Here is a 19707-nt window from a genome sequence, read left to right as displayed (position 1 = left end):
CAATGCAGGCGTTTACTTATAACAGCTCAGGTTATATACTATACTTTGCCAGATACATATTGTTATTGTATCTGGCAATAACAATATGTTATTGCCAGATAACATATTGGAATATGAGGAATTACCCTCATATTCCCTGATGGTAATACCCTCAGGGAATATGAAGGAATTACCATTCATTCCATGTGTTCTGACGGTTTTTGTCATTTGTATTATTTGTTGCATTTACCCGACTGTTCATTTGTGGTGTTGTGGTGCCCTCTGGTGGATTTCTGTGGTGCTGCAGGCCACTTTCGTCCTGTATCTACGTGTAGCTGTTTATTGCTCGCATGGCTATTAATATGTATCTTTATTGTTTTTCTGTTTCAGATAACCACACATACACACACACACCCCCGCATACACACACACACACACACCCGCATACACACACACACCCACACACCACCATGCTGAATCATTTTTGGGTTTGCCATCTTCTGTAAGCATTCCTAAAACCCTCATTTTCCACCCCACCAGCGGGAGGGGCAGCTCGGCTTAACTGGGTCCGAACTCACACGGTGACTTCCGAAAGACAAGTCGGGTCGCAAAGGGAGCTGGAGAAGGTTTATCCGTCCTGGTTTGCAAAGATGCCACATAAGAGGAGAAGCCACGGCCATCAGAAAAACACCAAGGAGGTACGTTTGATCTTTGCTTTCATTACTAGCCCTCATAAAGTGCCAAACAATGCAATCTCCACAATGACATACAGGACTTTTTTTTTTTTTTTGTGGCACTTTTGGACCCGATTCATCGTCTGCACCACGCAGGAGACACGAGTGACTGAACGTTTCAAAGCTACTAACAACAAACTTGCTTTTCTGTCCAGAGGCAATGATGACTAAGACTTCTGGAACGCTAATGATAACTATTAAGGATTTTGTCTTTAAATTTTTGCGTTTCCAAAAAAAAAAAAAAAAAAAAAAAAAAAATGTACACTGGGTGGAGCAGGTCGGTAAAATGCTGCAAACAGATCGCTGCGTGTGGCTTTGATAAGGAGCCCGAAATTCCTTCGAAAGTTGTGAAACTTTCTGCATCCATTGAGTCAGAGAAAGGAAGTGTTGCAGAGCAGACAGTATGCGGCAAGGTGCAGTCTGCGAGGGAGTGGCACGTCTTTAGGGGAGGCATGACATAAAGCAGGATTTGTTTCTGAGAGCGCAGGAAGAGAAGTGCAGGCTTCAGCTGTGGTCCCTCATGGCGTACGCTGCGTACTGGATGAGTCGTGTAAGTACACAAGCGTTGCTGTCTTTCTCTCTCTCTCTGCTGATTTTTCGTCCCCTCCCACCTCTGGCAACACCGATTTTAAAGGCAGTAAAATTTTAAGAAATAATTGGCACTCCTTTTGGTAGCGGCTCTTTAATGCAGAAAGCCCAGCAAGTCTGAAAACGTCTCGGTTCTGCTGGGTGTGCGTTGAAACTTGACTCAAACTACATGCAGTGTTGTAGCAGCTTTATTCTGTCATCCAGCATTATTTAGACAGGAAGGTGTGTGACTGTTTGAACTGAGATAACTTTCTGAACACTGGATGTTGTTATTACCCAAGTACTGAAGTTATGCAGTTAAGCATAATCTGACATATTTTAAATTAATACTAATGTCATTTTTTCTATTTATTTATTTATTTTTTTTGCCATTTTGTTAGCTGTCTACAATGCAAAGTAGCACGAGTAACCCACTGAAACAATAGGTTGAAATGGCTGCATCCTGTTCACTGAATTCAGATTGAACAATAATAATCATTCTGCCTCCAAAACGTTTGTTCTCATAATAACAAGCTGGTGTGTGTGTGTGTGTGTGTGTGTGTCGGCTTGCGTGTTTCTTCATTCTATCCCTCTGCAGTGTCTTATTATAGCAAGGTACTTATTTCACCTCCTTCTCTCGTCTCATACTCGCAACTCATTCATTTGCACCAGATCGACGAAATATGTTTTATTAATCGTACAAAATTCATGAAACGTCGTTCAGAGGTTTTGGGGATGTTTCAGTTTAATTGAGTGAATAAAATAAAATGTACTGCAGTGAAATTGCTAACTACTCAGCTATTAATTTTGTCTGTTATATGGATGTAATCAGTCTACCCTGTCGGTAGGGTAAGGTTTTGGTTTTCTGTGTTATTTTAGTTGAAAGAAATAAGGGTTTTAAATAGATTACCATTGTGCTGTGTTGTCTAGTAATACAATCCAAAAGTGGGAGCAGCAGACAAAGACTGAATTATGAGACACTCGCTGTGGATTACTGCTTGTTGTTTTATATTAACATGAAAGGGTGTGGGGGTGTGCGTGTGTGTGTTTGTCTCCCTCTGCTGTGTGCAGCCACAGTCAGGTAAGCACGGATTATCCGTCACCTGATGACAAAGACTCTCTCTACAGATTCGGCCAAACTCTCAGGATCCACGCAAAGTTATTTTTTGACTCATTTCTCTTCTGGAGACTTTCAAGGCTTTGGAATGCTTTTATTGAGAAAAATCCAATTTTTATTAAGATTTTTTTTTTGTTCTCTGTGTCTTATAATAAACTTTTCATGTTTTAGGTCAGTTAGGATGACCAAAATTATTTCTACTTGCCAAGACTGATAAGGAGTATTTTTACTACATCCTTATATTCAGATGTTTACACTAAGATTAATTTGCCATTAAATCATTTGGGGAAAACCAGAAGATGATGGGGACGCTTAGGAAGCTTTCTGATTAGCTTAAAGTATTTCGATTAAATAGAGGCACACCTGGTTATATACTCTTGAGCAACTCCTGAAAGACACTGCTCCATTGTGTGACATCATGGGAAACACTAAAGACATCAGCCCAGAAAACTAAGTCTGATTCATTCTTGTTACAATTTCTAAATACATGGAGTTGCCACAATAATCTGTCCAAACAATGACGTTAAAGAATAGACACTGTGGCATTGTCCGGCCTTTGTGTCGTACAGAGAGTAGGCCGTTTTGGGCCTGAACTGGGCAGATCAACCCCAGACCAAAATCAAAAGCCTTTTGAAGAATCTGCCTGAAGTTGATTGTTCACAATCAAACGAGTCCCGCATCAGCAGGTGGGCTGAAAGGCCACCAAGGGAGGAAGAAGCTTTTACTGCGAGAGCAAAACAAAATGGGACAATTACAGTTCGGAAACAGACTCACAGAGAACAGCTGCTTTATAGCGACGCGCTTTCGGACTTCAAAGTCTTTCGCCATAGCGACCACATCGATGATTCAATAAATGGATTAGGTTGCTGCAGTCTCTGTCGGAGAAGCCGTTTTGACGCAAAGCGATGCTGACAGCATGTGGTTTTTGGATTTAATGATGGCTGACAGAACAACTTCCTTTTCAGGAGGTAGAGCGACATGTCCTTGTTGACATTTTCACATGAATTCGCTTTAAGGGTGAACTATGAAGACGAGTTTCATAAACTTTTACTAAGTGTGTGCAGTCTTGGATCGAAGAGCAAAATCTGAATTCACATTTATTGTGATGTGAGATTCACTTTTGACGTGCCAACACTCTGATCGTTCTATGATCGCTTTCCAAGTAATCTGATGTGTTTTTATTTTAATTTACTTTTCAAGTTTCCTCTTTTATTTCTAGACCTCTTCTATCTCTGCTTCTTTTTCTTTTTATTCCACACATAAACATTTCAGATAATTAAACAAATGGTATTTTTTTCAGATATAAATACATAAAACAGTTTTTAAATTCAGTGTTTGTTTTTTAATGCAACCAAGAAAATGATCTAGACTAACCTGGCCCAATGATAAAAATGTATCATGCCAGTCCCCCTCTGAAATCATGAATTACCTAAAATTAGCCACCGTCTTTTGAAAACGTAGTTCGATTTCAACTGGCCACACCTGATTACTTCAGGATCTGTAGAATCAACGACTGACGACACAAATTGGGTTAAATAATCTGAAAACGCAACGCGTCCTGCTTCAATCTAAAGAAATTCAACAGATGATAAAAAATTATAAATGAACCCATTAAACCTAAATCTAAACCCTAAACCGCTTATTAGGTTTAGGGGCCAATTATTTTTTTCCACATATGCCAGGGTGGGTTTGGAAATCATCATTTGCTTTCTGTGTCTCTTCAGCTCATATCTCTGTCTGATATTAAAGTTTGTTTTGAGGATTTGAGGCATGTTGGCATCATAAAACTAGAAAACACAAGAAATGCACAAGGGTGCAAATACTTTTTCACAGCATATGGGAGTGTTGCTCAGTTTGTCAATGTATGAATTACAGCGGGTGAGTCGCAGTGGCTGTTCGGCGGTGTGGCTCTAGATATAAAGAGGAACCCACAGATTAGCAGCAGGGTCCAGTTACATATACCACTCTATCCTAAGACACAGCGACGGCATCTTCTAGTTTCTTATTTATACCTCAGTGGCTGTATTTATATTTGTTTACGGCTGCCTGCTGAAAAACTGAAAAAAACAACAACATTCATTTCAGTGCAGGTGAAACTGCATTCACTGAACTTTCAGATGGAGCTCTGCTGATTTCTATCTAGATAGCTGTTTGGGAGGCTGCAGCGGAAAACATTAATTTCCCACGGTGCACCAGCTTGTTTAGCAAGTGCATTTATCCGCTGTGTGTTACGCAGCCGAAGGCGTCTGACCGGGACCGTGCCAGGGTTTGCTATGTGGAAGAGCCTGTATTGTTCCTCTGTTCCCACATGCTTCACCAATTCGTTTCCATGAGTGCATCTGAAGTACGTTCTGAGATAAAGGTGCCTGAACACCTTTTTTTTTTTTTGACTTTTATAGCTGTAGGGTGTGGAAGAAAAGGGTTTATAAAACGCACACTTGTGTAACTTGATTCATATTGAGTGTGAACACAGTGAAAAGATGGAAGAGGACTAAACTGATCTCAGGGGTTTTTTTCTGCTTTAAAAAAACTGAGAAAAGTCCAACCATTAATTTGAGTTGAAATGGACTCTTGGACTTATGTCATTTCGTGTCCAGAGTTCCTTATACCACAGTGGCAAAAAAAAAAAAAAAGGGCTGTACAAAGTCTTAACAACATGTGACCAACAATTATGGCGCTGATTTTGTTCAAAATAATTTATTTACCTAATGCTCATTCGACATTTCTACAATAGTGAGGCAATACATTTGCGGCCCTCATATCGGTACATTTATTCTTTAGCTGTAATAAAGTCTTATTATCACAAATAGCTGAGTAGTTTGTTAATAAGGTGATGCAATAAAGAGTTGGTGATGGGATGAGGTCATCTCACATGTTAGTAAAGTTCCTGAAATGCATCCCACTCCCATGTGTGTGTTGCTGTTGTGTGTGGGCAGCAGTGGACGCTCCCTGTTGGTTTTATGTCCCTAATACTGATTAGTTTCCATCAAACCTATTGTGTGTGTTTTGAGAGGGGCAGATTTGCTGCTTATGAGGCCTTAATGATTCCCCTGTTGAGACACACAAGCGAGTGCGTTGTTCTAGACTGGTTGAAACTGGTCGTGAAACCGTTTGGCTGTCAAGAAAATGAACTCGACGTTAGGCTGAGTTGTGCTTCGGAAAGGCTGGAAAAGCCCAAACGGCTCAGTTGTCGGACTGAATCAGTCTCGGTGATTCAATCAAAGGATTTTTTTTTTTTTACCTGCGCACCCCACCCATTAACTATTTAAGGGGAGACGTAAAGTTGTGGAGAAACGAAAGCATCAGAGATATGACAGAGATTGCAATTTCTACTCTTGCTCAATTTATAAATTGTAAATGTAACATTAGCGCAGCTAAAAAAAAACCCCCACATTTGTTGTGATATATTTATTTATTTTTGCATATAGCAAGAGGGGTAGGGTAAGATTCAGGACTCTCACGCTCTCGCTTTCAATCTTTGCACATCTGTTTATCTGCGTGTTCGCAGAGAAAACACTCCCTACATTCCTAGCTGTCGAAATCACGCTACTCTGCTTTGCTGCACAATCGCAGCACAAAAACCTTTCTTTCCACGGACTTTATTTTTGCTCACTTAAACATCGATTATATCCAGGGTGTAACCTTTATCGCGTCCTGCTTTTATCTTTAAGAGGTAAAACCAGGGTGGTAAAGAATAAGGTCAAAGTTCTCCGCTCAGGGTTTTTCTTCTCTTTGTTTACTCTCCATGGTGATTCAACGAGGGTGTCGGGGAACATAACACAAGTCTTTTATCCCGGTGTGAACATGTGTTAATGCCATTGGTGTAATAATTGTATCGCATGAAGATATGAAGACTTTTTTTTTCTATGTGCGTATGCCCTTGTGTGTGCGTCCAAACATGATCTGATGTGGCCCCTGGTCAGCTCGCCTCCCCTTATAGCTCAGAGAGAGTTACACCGCGGCCTTCTCCGACTTTATCCAACATCTGATCCCTCTCTGCTCCTTAACCACACCTCCCAATCGTCCTCCCCTCCCCTCTCTTTTTTCATTCGCTGCTTCCTGCCCGCCTGCTGGGAACATGCTGCAAGCCGACAGATAGGACTCGCAGGCTGACAGACAAACACAATCACACACACACACACACACAGCCCGGTTGGTCGAACATGGGCCAGATATTCAGCTGGATCCGAGGCCCGCGGGACGCCCAAGCCCTGCAGGATGTGTCTGTGGAGGAGGTCTGTGCCAAATGTGTTTTATTTATTTTTTTTGTGTGTTTGTGTGCTTATACCATTGTAGCTAATCTAAATGTGTCCACGTGAGGTTTGTCTTGGGACTACATTTCAAACAGCACATTTCTAATTTAATGAGCTCACAGTGCTGTTATCGCTCTTCGTCTGCTTTGTGCTGCTTGTTGGACAAAAGGACATATAGGGGAAACTCGAAGTCAACCCGAGTCAGACTTCACTCTCTCTCTCTCTTCAGGAATGTGCGAGGCTCCAGGTTTGCCTCTGAGTTCAGTGTGTGCGGGGGTGTGTGTGTGTGTATGTGCTGCTCAGAGTGAGATATTCAACCAAGACGGAGACAAGGCCTGCAGTGTCCAACAAACATTAAAAACTATTATGAAAATGTAGTAACCATTCTAATGCCGTTAGAAAAAAAGAGTTTTGGCTAACGTTTCAAAAAGGGTTTGATTTCTGTTTCCCACCCTGAAACATATTCCCATATGCTTATCTAGAGCAGCAGATGAAGCAATCTGACTTGGGTGTGTATCTGCAGTAAGCTTAAATGTGTTCGACTTGTAAAACTGCATGCAGGTCAAACCCTGCAGCCTCAGTCTCGTTATCTTTGGGCTCTCAACCTGACAGCCAGGGTGACTGCGTGCTGATATATCCCAGACTCGATGTCACCAGCCTGTTATCAGGGTCGCTCTAGTTTGCTGTTAGGGGATTTTGTTTGGTAATGGATTAGCGGAAGAGGCCCGAGCACAGTGAGCAGAACAGTGCTGCGGATGGAAGATATGTGCAGATCTCCTCCACTGAAGTGGATCCAAACAGAAGACTGCAACCCTGGTCCTGGAGAGCTATTCTCACCCGCAGGTTTTAGACTTACTCCTGATGCTCTGCAGCAATGTGCAAGCTGACGATTAACAAGAACTAGATAATCTGTGTGAAGTTCAGTTCACATGGGTTGGGGCTAAATTGATTCGCATCGATCAGCACCTAATTAACTAAACTGAAATCGCAATCCCACTATGAGCTTTTTTTTGTCGTTCATCTCTGAATGATGCACATGTCAGTCTAATGAGAAGAATATAAACGTACACTAAGGATAGTAGACCCATATTATTTACCCAAATGCCCACTTGGTATCTATGTTGTAAATTAATGCAGACAATTTTAAGGAAAGCAAAGACTTGCAAGCACTCTGCACTGCCATTTATGTTTTATTTTGTCCTTGTTGTCTTGGAGCGCATGAACTGAAGTATAATTTTTCCAAATTTACAGTAAAGCCGTTTGTCATTTGCAAATATAAGTCAGAATGAAGAGAGAATGTTCACTCTTCATTCTTCAAAATGAAGAGTGAACATTCTCATGCATGAGCAAAAACATGAAGGCAGATTTGTGTGTAACTTGTTGTCGTAAAGTCGTGAACTCAGGAAATTGGAAATTCAGCTCAGGAAGTTGGAGTTTGTCCTGTAACCGGTGGGTCAGCGGTTTGAGCCCCTGCTTTGTTTCTGTGGTCTGCAGGACCGTTTAGCCGCCTTTCCACCAGCTAGTGGTGGTCAGTGGCCCAGTTGGTGCCAGGGCATGGCAAGCTTCTTATATGGTCGCTTACCACCTCCAATGGGTGAATGACTGAATGCGGTGTGAAGCTCTTTTTGGGGATCTCTGAACTCGATGAAGCGCTGTACAAGTATAGGCCATTTACTGACTAAATACAGAGGTGCCCAAAGTCGGTCCTCGAGGGCCCCGGCATCCTGCAGGGTTTAGTTCTCTCCCTGATTTAACGCACCTGGATCCAATGATGGCTCATTAGAAGGCCTAAGAAGAACATTGACATGCTGAAAAGGTTGTTGGTACCACCAGGGAGAGAACTAAAACGTGCAGGATGCCGGCCCTCAAGGACCCACTTCGGGCACCCCTGGACCAAAGTCTCAGTAGTAATAACAAGCAGTGCACATCTGCAGTTATGCACATCTAATAATGTGTGGATGTTAATTGGTTTATTCTGAACAGTGATGCTTTTCGTTGGAATTCACAGCCCAGAAACTGGGTCTAGCCAGTGTTAGCTCTTTTTTATCTAACGTGGGGAACAGGGAGTTTCCAGCTTGTTCTAATCACTTGTGTCCGTCCTGGTTATAGTGCAGCTGCAGCTTCTCCTGCAGCTGCACTACAGAGGATGGCACAGAGCTGACAGCGAAGTCAATGCACTTTAGCACAGACACTGCACAGTACCAAAGAGCTGAAAGAGAAAGTCAGACAAAGGCTGGTGGGCACAGCAAAGCCTTTTTACAGGTAAAGATTTGCAGATTTCTCCATTAGTTTACCGAACACTGACGCGACGCCACAGTGTTCACATTTCTTGTTTCTAGAATTCAGTCTCTGCTTGAACGTTATCTTAGCATTTTGATTAGCTCGGTTGTGTGACACTGTTGATAGGAATGCTTCAGATTTTCTCATGAGACCTCATACAAACAGAACCATTTAATTCCATGTAGACTACATCTGTAAGATTTATTCTAGGAAATGACTTTGTTGTTGTTTATTCAGTGTTATTTAACTCAAATAGTTCAGAAAGCATTTGGCTCAGGTAGCTGATTGCTATGCTAATGCTAGTTATGAGGGTAATCAATTGCGTATTAACTTATTAAGCTCATTTTTACCTATCAATTGCTGGCCTTTTGTTGCAGTTGCACTTGCATAAAAATATTTTTATTGGACTAATGTGAAATTAGTTTAAAGTAATATACTTTATTAAAGTATCTATTTAGTAGGAAGGTATAGATCAGACTTTTGAGGCCAACTTGTAGATATTTTAAACTGATTTGAAACAAAATTGTAGTTTGATTAATTTCTGTTCAAGCTGAAGATACTACAAGTTCCTGTGTCAAAGAGATTTTTACCTTAACTTATTTACAAAAAGACAGCTGTTTTATAACAGTGAATAAAGCTAAAAAATATAAAACAGAGCAACTTTAAAGTTTGTTAATCCTTCCTGTTACTTGCTGAAAGTCGAACTCTCTCTCTCTGTCACAGATATCTTGCAAAAAACCAAAACAAACTCTATTATTCCTTTACTGACACTGAAAACAGCTGTCATTGAGTCTCCTCCCCTCTGAAACAGACTCTACACGGAAGAGAGTTTGCAGGCATGTTCACATTTCCAATGACAGGAAGTTCAGTGCAGCCCTGCTGGGTTGGCAGCAGGAACTGGTGTCATGTGCATTTAACTGACATCATATCACCCAGTGTCCTTATGCTTACAGTCAAAGGTCACAAACATGACCTGTGAAGCAATCTGTGGCCGCAGGTTCTAAGCAACATCAAAAATACAAATAAAGTAAAAGGAGAAATGGACCAAAAGGAGATGAGAGTCGTCAGTGCTGATGAGATGAATCAGCCTGGAACACAACACTAAACTCGGAGGATGTGTGCGGCTCCAGGAGAGTGAAACACAATGTTATGATAAACCCAAACATATCCGGTCCTGCCAAAGTCAGCTAAATGTAATCCTTTAATTTCCTTTAAGTTCTTAAGAATTGCTGCCGTTTTTCACGTCTCCGTCTTGTGACATGTCACTGCAACCCTCCAGACTCGTGCTGTCAGATGTCTCCTGTCGCTGTTCGCCTGGCTTGTTCTTGACTGTTGACCCAGTTGTTATATAAGACCCACTGAGGCATACCTGAGAAAACGCCAGAGGTGTCGTCCTTTGGCGCCAAACTCTATTTGCTTGTGTGCCATGACGATGTTCGCCATGTGATGTTTGTCCTGAAGAGCAGAGTGGAGAAGTAAAGACCCTGCAGCCTCACGCTTCCTGGACGTGTTGGAGGATAATACGATAGCAATTCCTGATGTTGCAACTTGCAATGGAAATGTAAGTTTCAGTTTGATGTACCTTAATCATTTGGCAGGCGCGATTGTAATCAATCCACAGTTTGGTTTATTTATAGATTGATGCCTATGTATATGAACAATAGTGAATTTAAAAGTATTTGTGTCACTTGAACTTTCAAATTGTGTCATTGCAAGTACACACTTGATTGGGATATCATCTGATTTATAAACACAAAGTAATACGTGATGTGAGATGGAAAGAAAGACAAAATGTTTTAAAAAATGTTTTACAAATAAAAATCTGAAACGTGTGGTGTGCCTTCAGGCCTTAGGAGTGGATAAACTTTGAACACTTTTTGAGGCATGTCTGAAATCTAAAGACGGAAACTTTCACCAATTTGACTTTGCAACGTAACTCAAATTAAATCAAATCGAATCAATTTAGTCAGGTTCTGAACCGAAGCCCACTGATCAAAACCATTCTATCTGTATGCTTTAAATACATTGAATATCATTCCACTGAAGTAAATGCATGAAATACGTTGAAGTTGGCTGTGATAATGTGTGGAGAGTAAAAGGCTGAAGTTGATCAACAAGGTTGCAGAGGAGTCTAGTTTTGCTATTACTGTGTTTCTGGTGTGGAATGAAGCATGAGCTAACAGACCATGGCGAAATATGTGAGCAGCTAAATTTAGTAGCAGTTCATGGACGGGCAGCAGGGCAAAGGATATCTGTGTATGACAGAGAGAGTGTGGGTGACAATGATGTAAATGATGGATGAGTGGAGAAGAGTTACACAGTGACACTATTTCTATTTGTGCTGATGCATTAAATCTGTCCAGTGCCATGCTCTTTCCACCAGACTGACTTTTGATGGATGGGGATATCGACACATTCAGGTCAGCGTTCTACAGAAGTGTGTTACGTGGATTTAAAAAGAAAAAAAAGATTTGAGCGCAATGGTAAATTTCAGGTTTGAACATCACGCACTGTCAGATTGTTGTAATTTAGACCTGGCACATTAACAGCAGATCTGAGTTAAAGGATGCTGCACCAAAACTATGTTGTCACCTTCCTAAAACGATGGCCTAAGTTTTTTTTTTTTTTTTTTGTTAAAAGTGATTTTGAAAAGAATTGCTTAATCATCAGAAATGAATTAACCAGTCATTCTGATATTTGAATTGGATAGCTTTCGATCAACTCTGATCAGGTGATCAGCAGGTCAAAAAATGAATATAAAATGTGTTCATCAAATGCATACAGAATAACTTCTGTCTTTAAAATGTATAAAGTCACTAACCAATAGCATGATGATACTTTCTCTCAGTTGAACAAAAATCTGATAAAACATTTCATTTCATAAATACTCAGGATTACTACTGTATTCCTTGAACACATAATCACACAAGGTCACAATCTTTAAATGTATTCTAATAAATTAAAGACTCACACTTTTCACATTTTGTTTTGGAGGGTGGACTTGCAACATGTATTTGCCTTTTCCTGTTTCTTCAAGTTGAATCACGAATCTAAATGCATCGAAACCTCCAAGATACTAAATGCTGTCTTTAAGAATAGTGCCAACATGTTGACTGACATGTCGACAACATCTTTAAGAAAAAAAAACGAACAGTTTCCAAGTCGCAGTTCTGATAGGTTGACCTCTCCGTACTGCGGTAGGTCACCGCTTGTCAACAAACAAGCGTTACCAGGGTTTACTCCGTTAGAAATGTGGATGCTGTGTGGGTACGTCGCCTCTGTGTCTCACAGACAGGAAAGTTCATAGGTTTTAAGCCCCGGAGAAAAGCACAGAGGCTCTGTTGTGTTTGTAGAGTCAGCAGGGCCAGAGCGGTTGGAAAAGATTTGCTCTGAAAGGGTCCTCAAATGCGTGAGAGCTTCAGATGTCTTTGTGCTCGACAAGTATTTTTAGACAAGTGAGGTCAGAGTCGATCAGGCACAAGACAAAATAGTACAAGGCTATGATTAATATATCACAGTCCTGATTATGGTTTGTTTATGTTCAAGGTGGTAATCCCAAATCTTAATCATCAGGTTGTTCTTTGTAATGTTTGAGCAAGTGTGCTCACATTCTTGTCAGATAAGTTTCTGAGAAAAGTCAAGCTGTGTCTGTGAAGACGCCACAGAGGAAAACGTTTTAAAATGATTTAGCATCGAGTCTGTGCAGACCAACACGTGTACCAGCCTCGTGTTCATCCGTAGCAACACAGACACACTGAATACAGATGCTGGACATTTTGCCCATCGTCCAGCAGGGTAGGGCTACGCAATGTTACAGGGGGACAAAGAAAGTTGTTGTTGAACACTGCAAAGACAGAATCCTTTTCCCCGAAATCACTGCTGGAGAGTTTCATCATTTCAATCACTGAGATTAGAGCGACACAATATTTTTTTGCAATCAGAAATGATTGTTTGGGCAAAACATTTCTTAGAATATAAAATAGTTATAGTTCATGAAAATGCTGAACTACTTTAAACTAACATGCAAGTCTTTAAACACGCAGCCACAAAACGGTTTGTTTATAGCTACAAAGTAGGAGTGGAAAGTAAGGAGCTGGTGGCATCATGCATGTGCAAGCTTTTATTTTCCTCTGAGTGCTGTGAGAGTTTTCAGGCAGAAGAGGGCGCTGTTCAGAAAGATCAGCCCTTCTTTACAAGTTTGAAACACTTCCCATGTTGATAAGGAGTAAGTTATCTGCGCACCTAGCTATCAGCTTGTGAATGCTGTTGCGGCTCAGACCGCGAGAGTCCGCAAAGAGAAGAGGGATCACTCTGCCTCGTTTTTCTAAAACCTTATATAAGTTTTGGCTTCTGTCCAGGAGTTTGTTTTTTTCTTTCCTCCACCCAGGATCTGCTTCTGCAGCACATCTGACCACCTTTACTTTTTTTTTAATGTTCTCTGCTCTTTGATAAAATCCTCCCCCTGTTCTCTTACTTATATTTTTTCTCTCTCCTCTCTGCTCAGACACAAACTAACACACTCAGTCTTTGTTGGTGAAATCTGCTGGATTCCTAAGCAGTGAGTGTATGGGACACACCCAGGCTGCCAAGCAGGACTGCTTCAGCACATCCACGTTTGCCTCATCACTGCTTCAACCTTCACGCCTTCTTCCGCTTTAACGCTTCAAGTAGAAGCCATCACACTGGTTTTTTTTTTTTAATACAAAATCAAACTGTAACGTTTCTCCCTGCCCCAGACATTTTTTCTGGGTTAAGCTGGTTCACTCAGTTTTGTCATGCAGGGAGCAGCCAGTGGGTGGGTCACTGTGTGTCCAACCATCCAATCCGACTGAGCCGGCTCTGCTGGCTGCGCGGAGAAAAGAGGTGGAGTTTTTTTTATTGGTTTTTTTTAGGAGGGGCGGAGCAGCAAGTTTTGTGTCACTGGGCGTGTGTTTGCCTGTGTGTTTGTGCGTGTTTGTGCGTGTTTATATGTCTGCATGTGTGTGTGCATGGGCTGTCTCCTTGACATATACTGCAAGCTAAAGTGCTTCCAGAGCAACTGAAGCAGCGGAAGAGGAGCAATCTTGACAGAATCTCCAGCAAACTAAAGGATACACACAAAGAGTCAGATCTATGGTATGTATCACTAACTTTTTGCGTGGCTGGCTGTCGGTCTGTAAAGGCTTCCTGTAAGACTGATGCCTGTCAGATTGTCCTGATAGCTGTTGTCGAGGCTCACACCACAACATTTGACAGCGATTGTACATGATGTAGCGATCAGCTTGGTTCAGCTGGTTTCTGTGCGTCAGGTTAGAGAAAAAAAGAAGATTTTTGGGAAGAGTCAAGGCGAGGTTACCTTGCTGCTGGCACTGTCATGTCTCAGGTAACACTAAAAATTGGATAAAAAAAATAAAGGGAACGGTAAAACTATTCTGTTCTTATCAAATACTTATGAGTTCATCCATATCCTCATCAATATAAGTTTGTCAAATCTGACAAAAGGGGTTTGTATACGCTCCTAGGTTGTTGTTCTGGTCTCACATAGGTGCTACTTTTGATACCTCAGCAAAAATTGTCCTGTGTGGAAAACGGCAAGTGGTTCAGTCGTAAAACGTCGGGTAGTTTTGATTAAAATTGACATGTAACATGAAGACATTTTACATATTTCTTCCACTTTCTCCATTGTGTGTTTCATGGTGAGTTGCCCTCTTCACACTTGGGCCTCTTTTATTTTTATTTTCCTAACTTTTAACCTGCCTACATACATCTGGAAAACATCAGTAGCTGTCTTGCTGTATTTCATCTTTTACTTAAATCCAGATTAAGATGGAAAATTGGGCATAAAACAGAAAATGTGACGTAAACACAAGAGGCTTTCCGGAGTTTCTCCAGGCTTATATTCCCTTCGACAATGGCAAGTATCACATCAGCTCCGAGAGTCTTGTACGGCAGGTTTTTTAATTTGCTGCATCACTCCTGGGCTTACTCAGCTGTCTGCTCGCCCATGTAAGTTTCTCTAAAGTGAGAATATTCCCCTTCGTTCACCTTAGTTCAAGCTGAAGTTCACAGGAGGGAAAGGTCTCGTTCCTTCTCTGAGCTTACATCATTCCCTCTGTTTAAGGGATCCACATCATCACAAGCTGCCACTGCTATTTAAAAGCAGAGTTAGCAGCTAGCCGAGGAGTCGATTTCAGCCCCATTTGTAGTGACGGGTGGGGCAAAGCATTAGTCATCAACTTTCAGAGGAGGGCCGAGCTTCTATGACTGAAGTTGGGTGAGGTATCCATGTCACGCTGCCTGTTCACAAATGACACAAAATGTGACGCGAAGCCGTACCCCGGTTACTAATATTTGTGTAGCTGTTGCTGTGCAGGAATGAATGACGGGCAGACCTCAAGCGTGTCGCTTCCTGTGCGTGTTGAAGACTGCAGGTTTCATGAAGCGCCTTCTTTTCCTGCTCTCTGGTCACGTGATGACTCTGCCAAATTTACCACTCCACTCAGCTTCTGCTGCACCGGGTAGTTCTGTTTGTTTGACCTCCAAATCAAAGCAGAATTATTTTTGATTTCCATGCTTTTTTTTTCCTCTTTAATGGTTTGTGCATTAAGAGTTTCTAGCTGAAGTGCATCAATCATATTAACATAGTATACATCAAGTAGTTGATTCAAGTCATGTTTTCACTTTTTTTTTTTAACTCCTCCAGGGGGTCTTTTGTGGGCTCTAGTGTCCCTTATATGACAGTAGGCTGACAGGAAACGGGGAAAGAGAGGGGGGAAGACATGCGGCAAATGTCATCGGGTCCGGGAGTCGAACCCACGACGGCCGCGTCGAGGACTCAAGGCCTCCAAATTCGGGTCGCGCCAACCGCTATGCCACCACGGCACGTCCCATGTTTTCACTTTTAGCTAAATATTATTTTAAGGTTGCACAATGCTGCTCTGCTGCTGGCTCATAATTTAAGCTTAAAGTCGGGTTCGTGAAAAACCTTCGCTGTAAAAGAGGCGATGGATGTCGATCTGGTTGTTTGCTTGAATCGGTGATCTGTGGTGTTTCAGTGAGAGGATTCCTGATGTTGTTTTGAGGATCACCCAGGAAGAAGTGGTGACATGTGGCAGTGTGGGAGGAACTAAACTTTTAAGAAGAAGTTTAGTTCTTCTAAAATGAAGATCTAAATTGTAGCCTGGAGAGCGAGGCCGGAGATGACCTGTGAGAGAGATCTGAGTTTATTATGCCATCAGCTGCTCTCATTGTAAATTTGCATTATTAAAAAAATGCGTGAAATACTGGATGTCACACATGCAATCTGGAATTTGTCGTCTTCTACCAATTTGTTTACTTTATTCACGATGTAGAGCAATATTTGTTATTTCTGGACCCCAAATAATTTTATGTTTTTTATCAGTCACAATGTCTTTAGTGGATCTGAACAAACCCGGTTTAGTGTACCGATTCTGTCACTGGGTGACAAATGAAGCTCAATGTGACAGACACACCCAGCCAATTCAACTCTCTCCTGACCAAACATGAAGCAGCGACTGAATCTGCCTGGGGAAATGCACAGCCTGGCTGCCTCCGGTACATTATGTTTAATTATTGAGTTTTTCTCAGCCAATGAATGCTTCCAGTCGTTTTTCGTTCACCCCATCCTTCTCTCCTTCTCTTCGACTCTTAATTATTTGTTGTTGGATCATTTTCCTCTGCCGGATATTTCTGAGTCTATTTTGCTCCAGCAACAAGTCTACAGCTTGGCATGTTCTATTGTGCAGAAAGAGATGACTTGATGCTAACCTTGTATCATTTTGCTAAATCAATGTTCAGGTCTGGTACGATTTGATGAGGATTCTTTAGCAGGTCATAAGCCAGACATTGTTTCAACTTTTCTGGGGAAGAAAAACACTCACTGCCAAAGAGTGAATCTTGGAGATGAACGTAACCGAAGGAAATGGAGAGTCAAAATTCAAATACAACCCACGTTATGTGCTTGTCACATTTAACTGTGCAAAATATACGAGACCTGCAGGCGCTTAAATTGAATGTGTATTTTGCTGAAGGGCTGTGGTCTTCATATAAACGACTACAAATGTGTGCTTGTAGGACAGCTTTTTGTCTTTAAGCTGCTGCGGTAGGGGAGCCATGAGGAATGTAGGAATGCAGCAGCAAACGTCACAGCTAGCAGAAACATATTTAGGTTGCAATCAACAGGTGAGCTTCTTTTGTCAATCTTCTTAACGTGATGCCTCTAGTTCTTTAAAAATAAAGATAAGTTCCTCCCTTTCCTATAGGTTTTAGTCTTATCTTGTTGTTTGTCTTGTACAGATATTCATTTTTCAAATTCCACATCATTCTGGCAGATCAGCATATACTATATGTGAATGAGAGAAAAAAAAAAATGGCTTGTTTGGTTGGCCGCCTGCTGCAATGCTAGTTTAAGTGCTGCCTTACCCGTCTTTTCTAAATGGCACCTGAAGGAGGTGGAGTACTTGTGCAACGCTTCCAGAAGGCAGACTTGGCCTCAAGGGGAGGCCATCAAGGTCTCCTCCGTGTTGTTAAAGCCGGCTCTGAAGCTGATCATACATGGACACTGACTTTGCAGATACAACCAGATGCATTTTGTTTTCACCTTTGTGGATTTTAAGTTTGTGACCTTAGCTAGTAGCATCCAGAAATGACACAATTCGGTGATTTCCCCCACTGCCACCTGCCCCGTTCGTAAACGTACCTGAATTTACAGTGCTCTCTATTCAAAAACATTGAAAATAATTTTTGTGTGTCATCACGTATCTCATTTCCCCGTTTCCTTTCCTATTGCTATGAATAAGCCCCGAACTTGCTACAAAAATCTCTTTCTGGCTGATTACTCTATAGTTTTAAACTTCTAAATGAATGTATTTTGATCCAGAATTGATGGCTTGCAGACTGGAGGCTTTAGTTTAGTGCACAATCAGAACCTGTGGAACTGATTACAGCTTCATCGTCATTAGCCAGTTGCTACAAATAGCCGTATCATTTTACTCTGAACGCTACACGTCAGCTTTCAAACTTTAATTGAATCTGCAAGCAAGGATATTCAGCTTTTTCTAGTGCCACTCTCGAGAGAATGCCACCCTGGGCAGAGAGTCATACCTCTCATAGAAATTGCCACTATTCTTAGCTTTGACTGTGCACTTTGTGGACCGCTCTGACACAAATGCTTACAAAACTACAGCATTATACGTAGAATTGGATCTACATGCATTGTGTACATAGATTTACATTAACAGCACTATTTTCTACAATAAAAATCTCCTGTTAATTTAGGAACGTAGATATTTGATGCGGCAAGGTGACTTCCTCTGTGGCAGAGGGGGGGATGCTCTGGGTGCGTCTGACCTCACTTCTTCCTTTATATTACTTCCTTCTCGTTCTAAACAGTCAATCTTCCAACAGTCTGATGGAAAATACAGGAAAGAGAAGTTCTAGTTGTTTTCACAACCATAACTGGACAAATATGGAGTTCTCCTTTTTTTTCTCCTTTGAATTATTGAGGATTTTCACCCTTTCATCTGCTTAGACATGGACATTCTTGAATGTAAATGAGCCAGCTCTTTCAATTTGGCACTGGATGGAAACAAAATGAGCAACGTGCAGTTCACCTTCAGAGACGGGGCTGTGGCTTGTTTTTTGTGTGAAAGGCAACAGCCAATTCTCCTGAGGTGCAACAATTTCTTAATCAGGAGTCGCACATTGCAGATAGTTAAGAGTTGGCTCAACACGTTGTGGGTCGTTGTAACGTTTTTCTTTTTAATACGTGCTACGTCAACGCTTTAAAAAAATGTGGAATCTTTAGAGGTGAAAATAAAAAAGGTGTTGGTCAAAGACAGTATTATTAAACTCGGTTATGAACAAATAAGTGGAGTATGTTGATCGGCAGGCTTGGTTAAGTCTGAATACACAATGTTTCAACGGCACACAAAGCGCTGGGCTGGATGTGAACCAGCAATCACTCATGTCAGGTAAAAGAACTGGGCTGGGTCCTGCTGGAGTCTCTGCTCCACCTGAACAGTGGCATGCTTCCAACATGCAGACGACACAAAGCTTTTATCCTGCACCCTTTTTCCCCCACATTAAGATGCGAAACGCAGAAAGCATTTCCTACAGTCAGAGTGTACCAATAGAGTAAACCTGTGTTCTCTTAAAGCTTACATGTAGTCAGCTGGAAAATGTTACATATAATTAAAGTTATTCACAAACATTTTGATGCTTTCTTATTGGAATGGAAAAAACTAGTGAACTCTTATTGCATAAAATGCTACTGCATGGGATTTCCTGCGTACCTAATGTATTCCTATGGGCAACTCTCACCTTGAAACTCGAATGGTACAATAATTTCAATTATTTATTGGAACAATTGCTTCTTTCAGGATGGAATGATGCACTCAGCAACTTCAACTAGGTCAGAAAAACCAATCAGTTTTGATTCAGAGTTAAAATACACACACTTCCACTAATTGCTTTTTTTCCCCAACCTCCCTTAGCAAGTTGCAGTCGAACCATCAAAAACCTACGTTTCACCAGACCTCTTATCAGAAATGGCTGAGTTTATTTAAATTAGTTGGTTTCTTGTTGCAGACGCGGAATTGATTCTTAAAAAGTTTTATTGTATTAAAAGTCCCAAGCTTTGAAAAAATCTTTGCGGAAGCTTAATGTCAGTCTGCTTTATTGATTCCAAAATGTTCAAAATCTAAATGTGTCATGTACCTTCATTGTTCGGCCTGTTCTGTGAAAGACACAGCAAAACAGCCCCGTAGCATAATACTGC

General features: G+C 41.3%; 1 protein-coding gene and 2 long non-coding RNA genes across 3 annotated transcripts in view; 2 read left to right on the top strand and 1 right to left on the bottom strand.

Moving 5' to 3' along the window:
- Window positions 1-6473: 6473 nt before the first annotated feature.
- Window positions 6474-19707, top strand: part of cast (calpastatin) — a 32914-nt gene continuing 19680 nt past the window's right edge. The window contains exon 1 of the mRNA XM_028003563.1: window positions 6474-6632. Within this exon, the coding sequence (XP_027859364.1) occupies window positions 6561-6632 (72 nt within the window). The 5' untranslated portion in view covers window positions 6474-6560. The remainder of the gene's footprint in view (window positions 6633-19707) is intronic.
- On the top strand, window positions 8492-12070 carry LOC114135902 (uncharacterized). Its single transcript, XR_003593680.1, has 2 exons — window positions 8492-10123; window positions 10210-12070. It is a non-coding gene; the product is annotated as an uncharacterized LOC114135902 (long non-coding RNA).
- LOC114135900 (uncharacterized) lies at window positions 13683-17278 on the bottom strand. Its single transcript, XR_003593678.1, has 3 exons — window positions 15727-17278; window positions 14896-14903; window positions 13683-13693 (listed from the first exon to the last, which is right to left on the bottom strand). It is a non-coding gene; the product is annotated as an uncharacterized LOC114135900 (long non-coding RNA).

This window comes from Xiphophorus couchianus, chromosome 20 (genome assembly GCF_001444195.1).
Source record: "Xiphophorus couchianus chromosome 20, X_couchianus-1.0, whole genome shotgun sequence".
Classification (NCBI taxonomy): Eukaryota; Metazoa; Chordata; class Actinopteri; order Cyprinodontiformes; family Poeciliidae; genus Xiphophorus; species Xiphophorus couchianus.
Note: the sequence above shows the minus strand (reverse complement) of the source record. Positions and strands in the feature narration are given on the sequence as shown.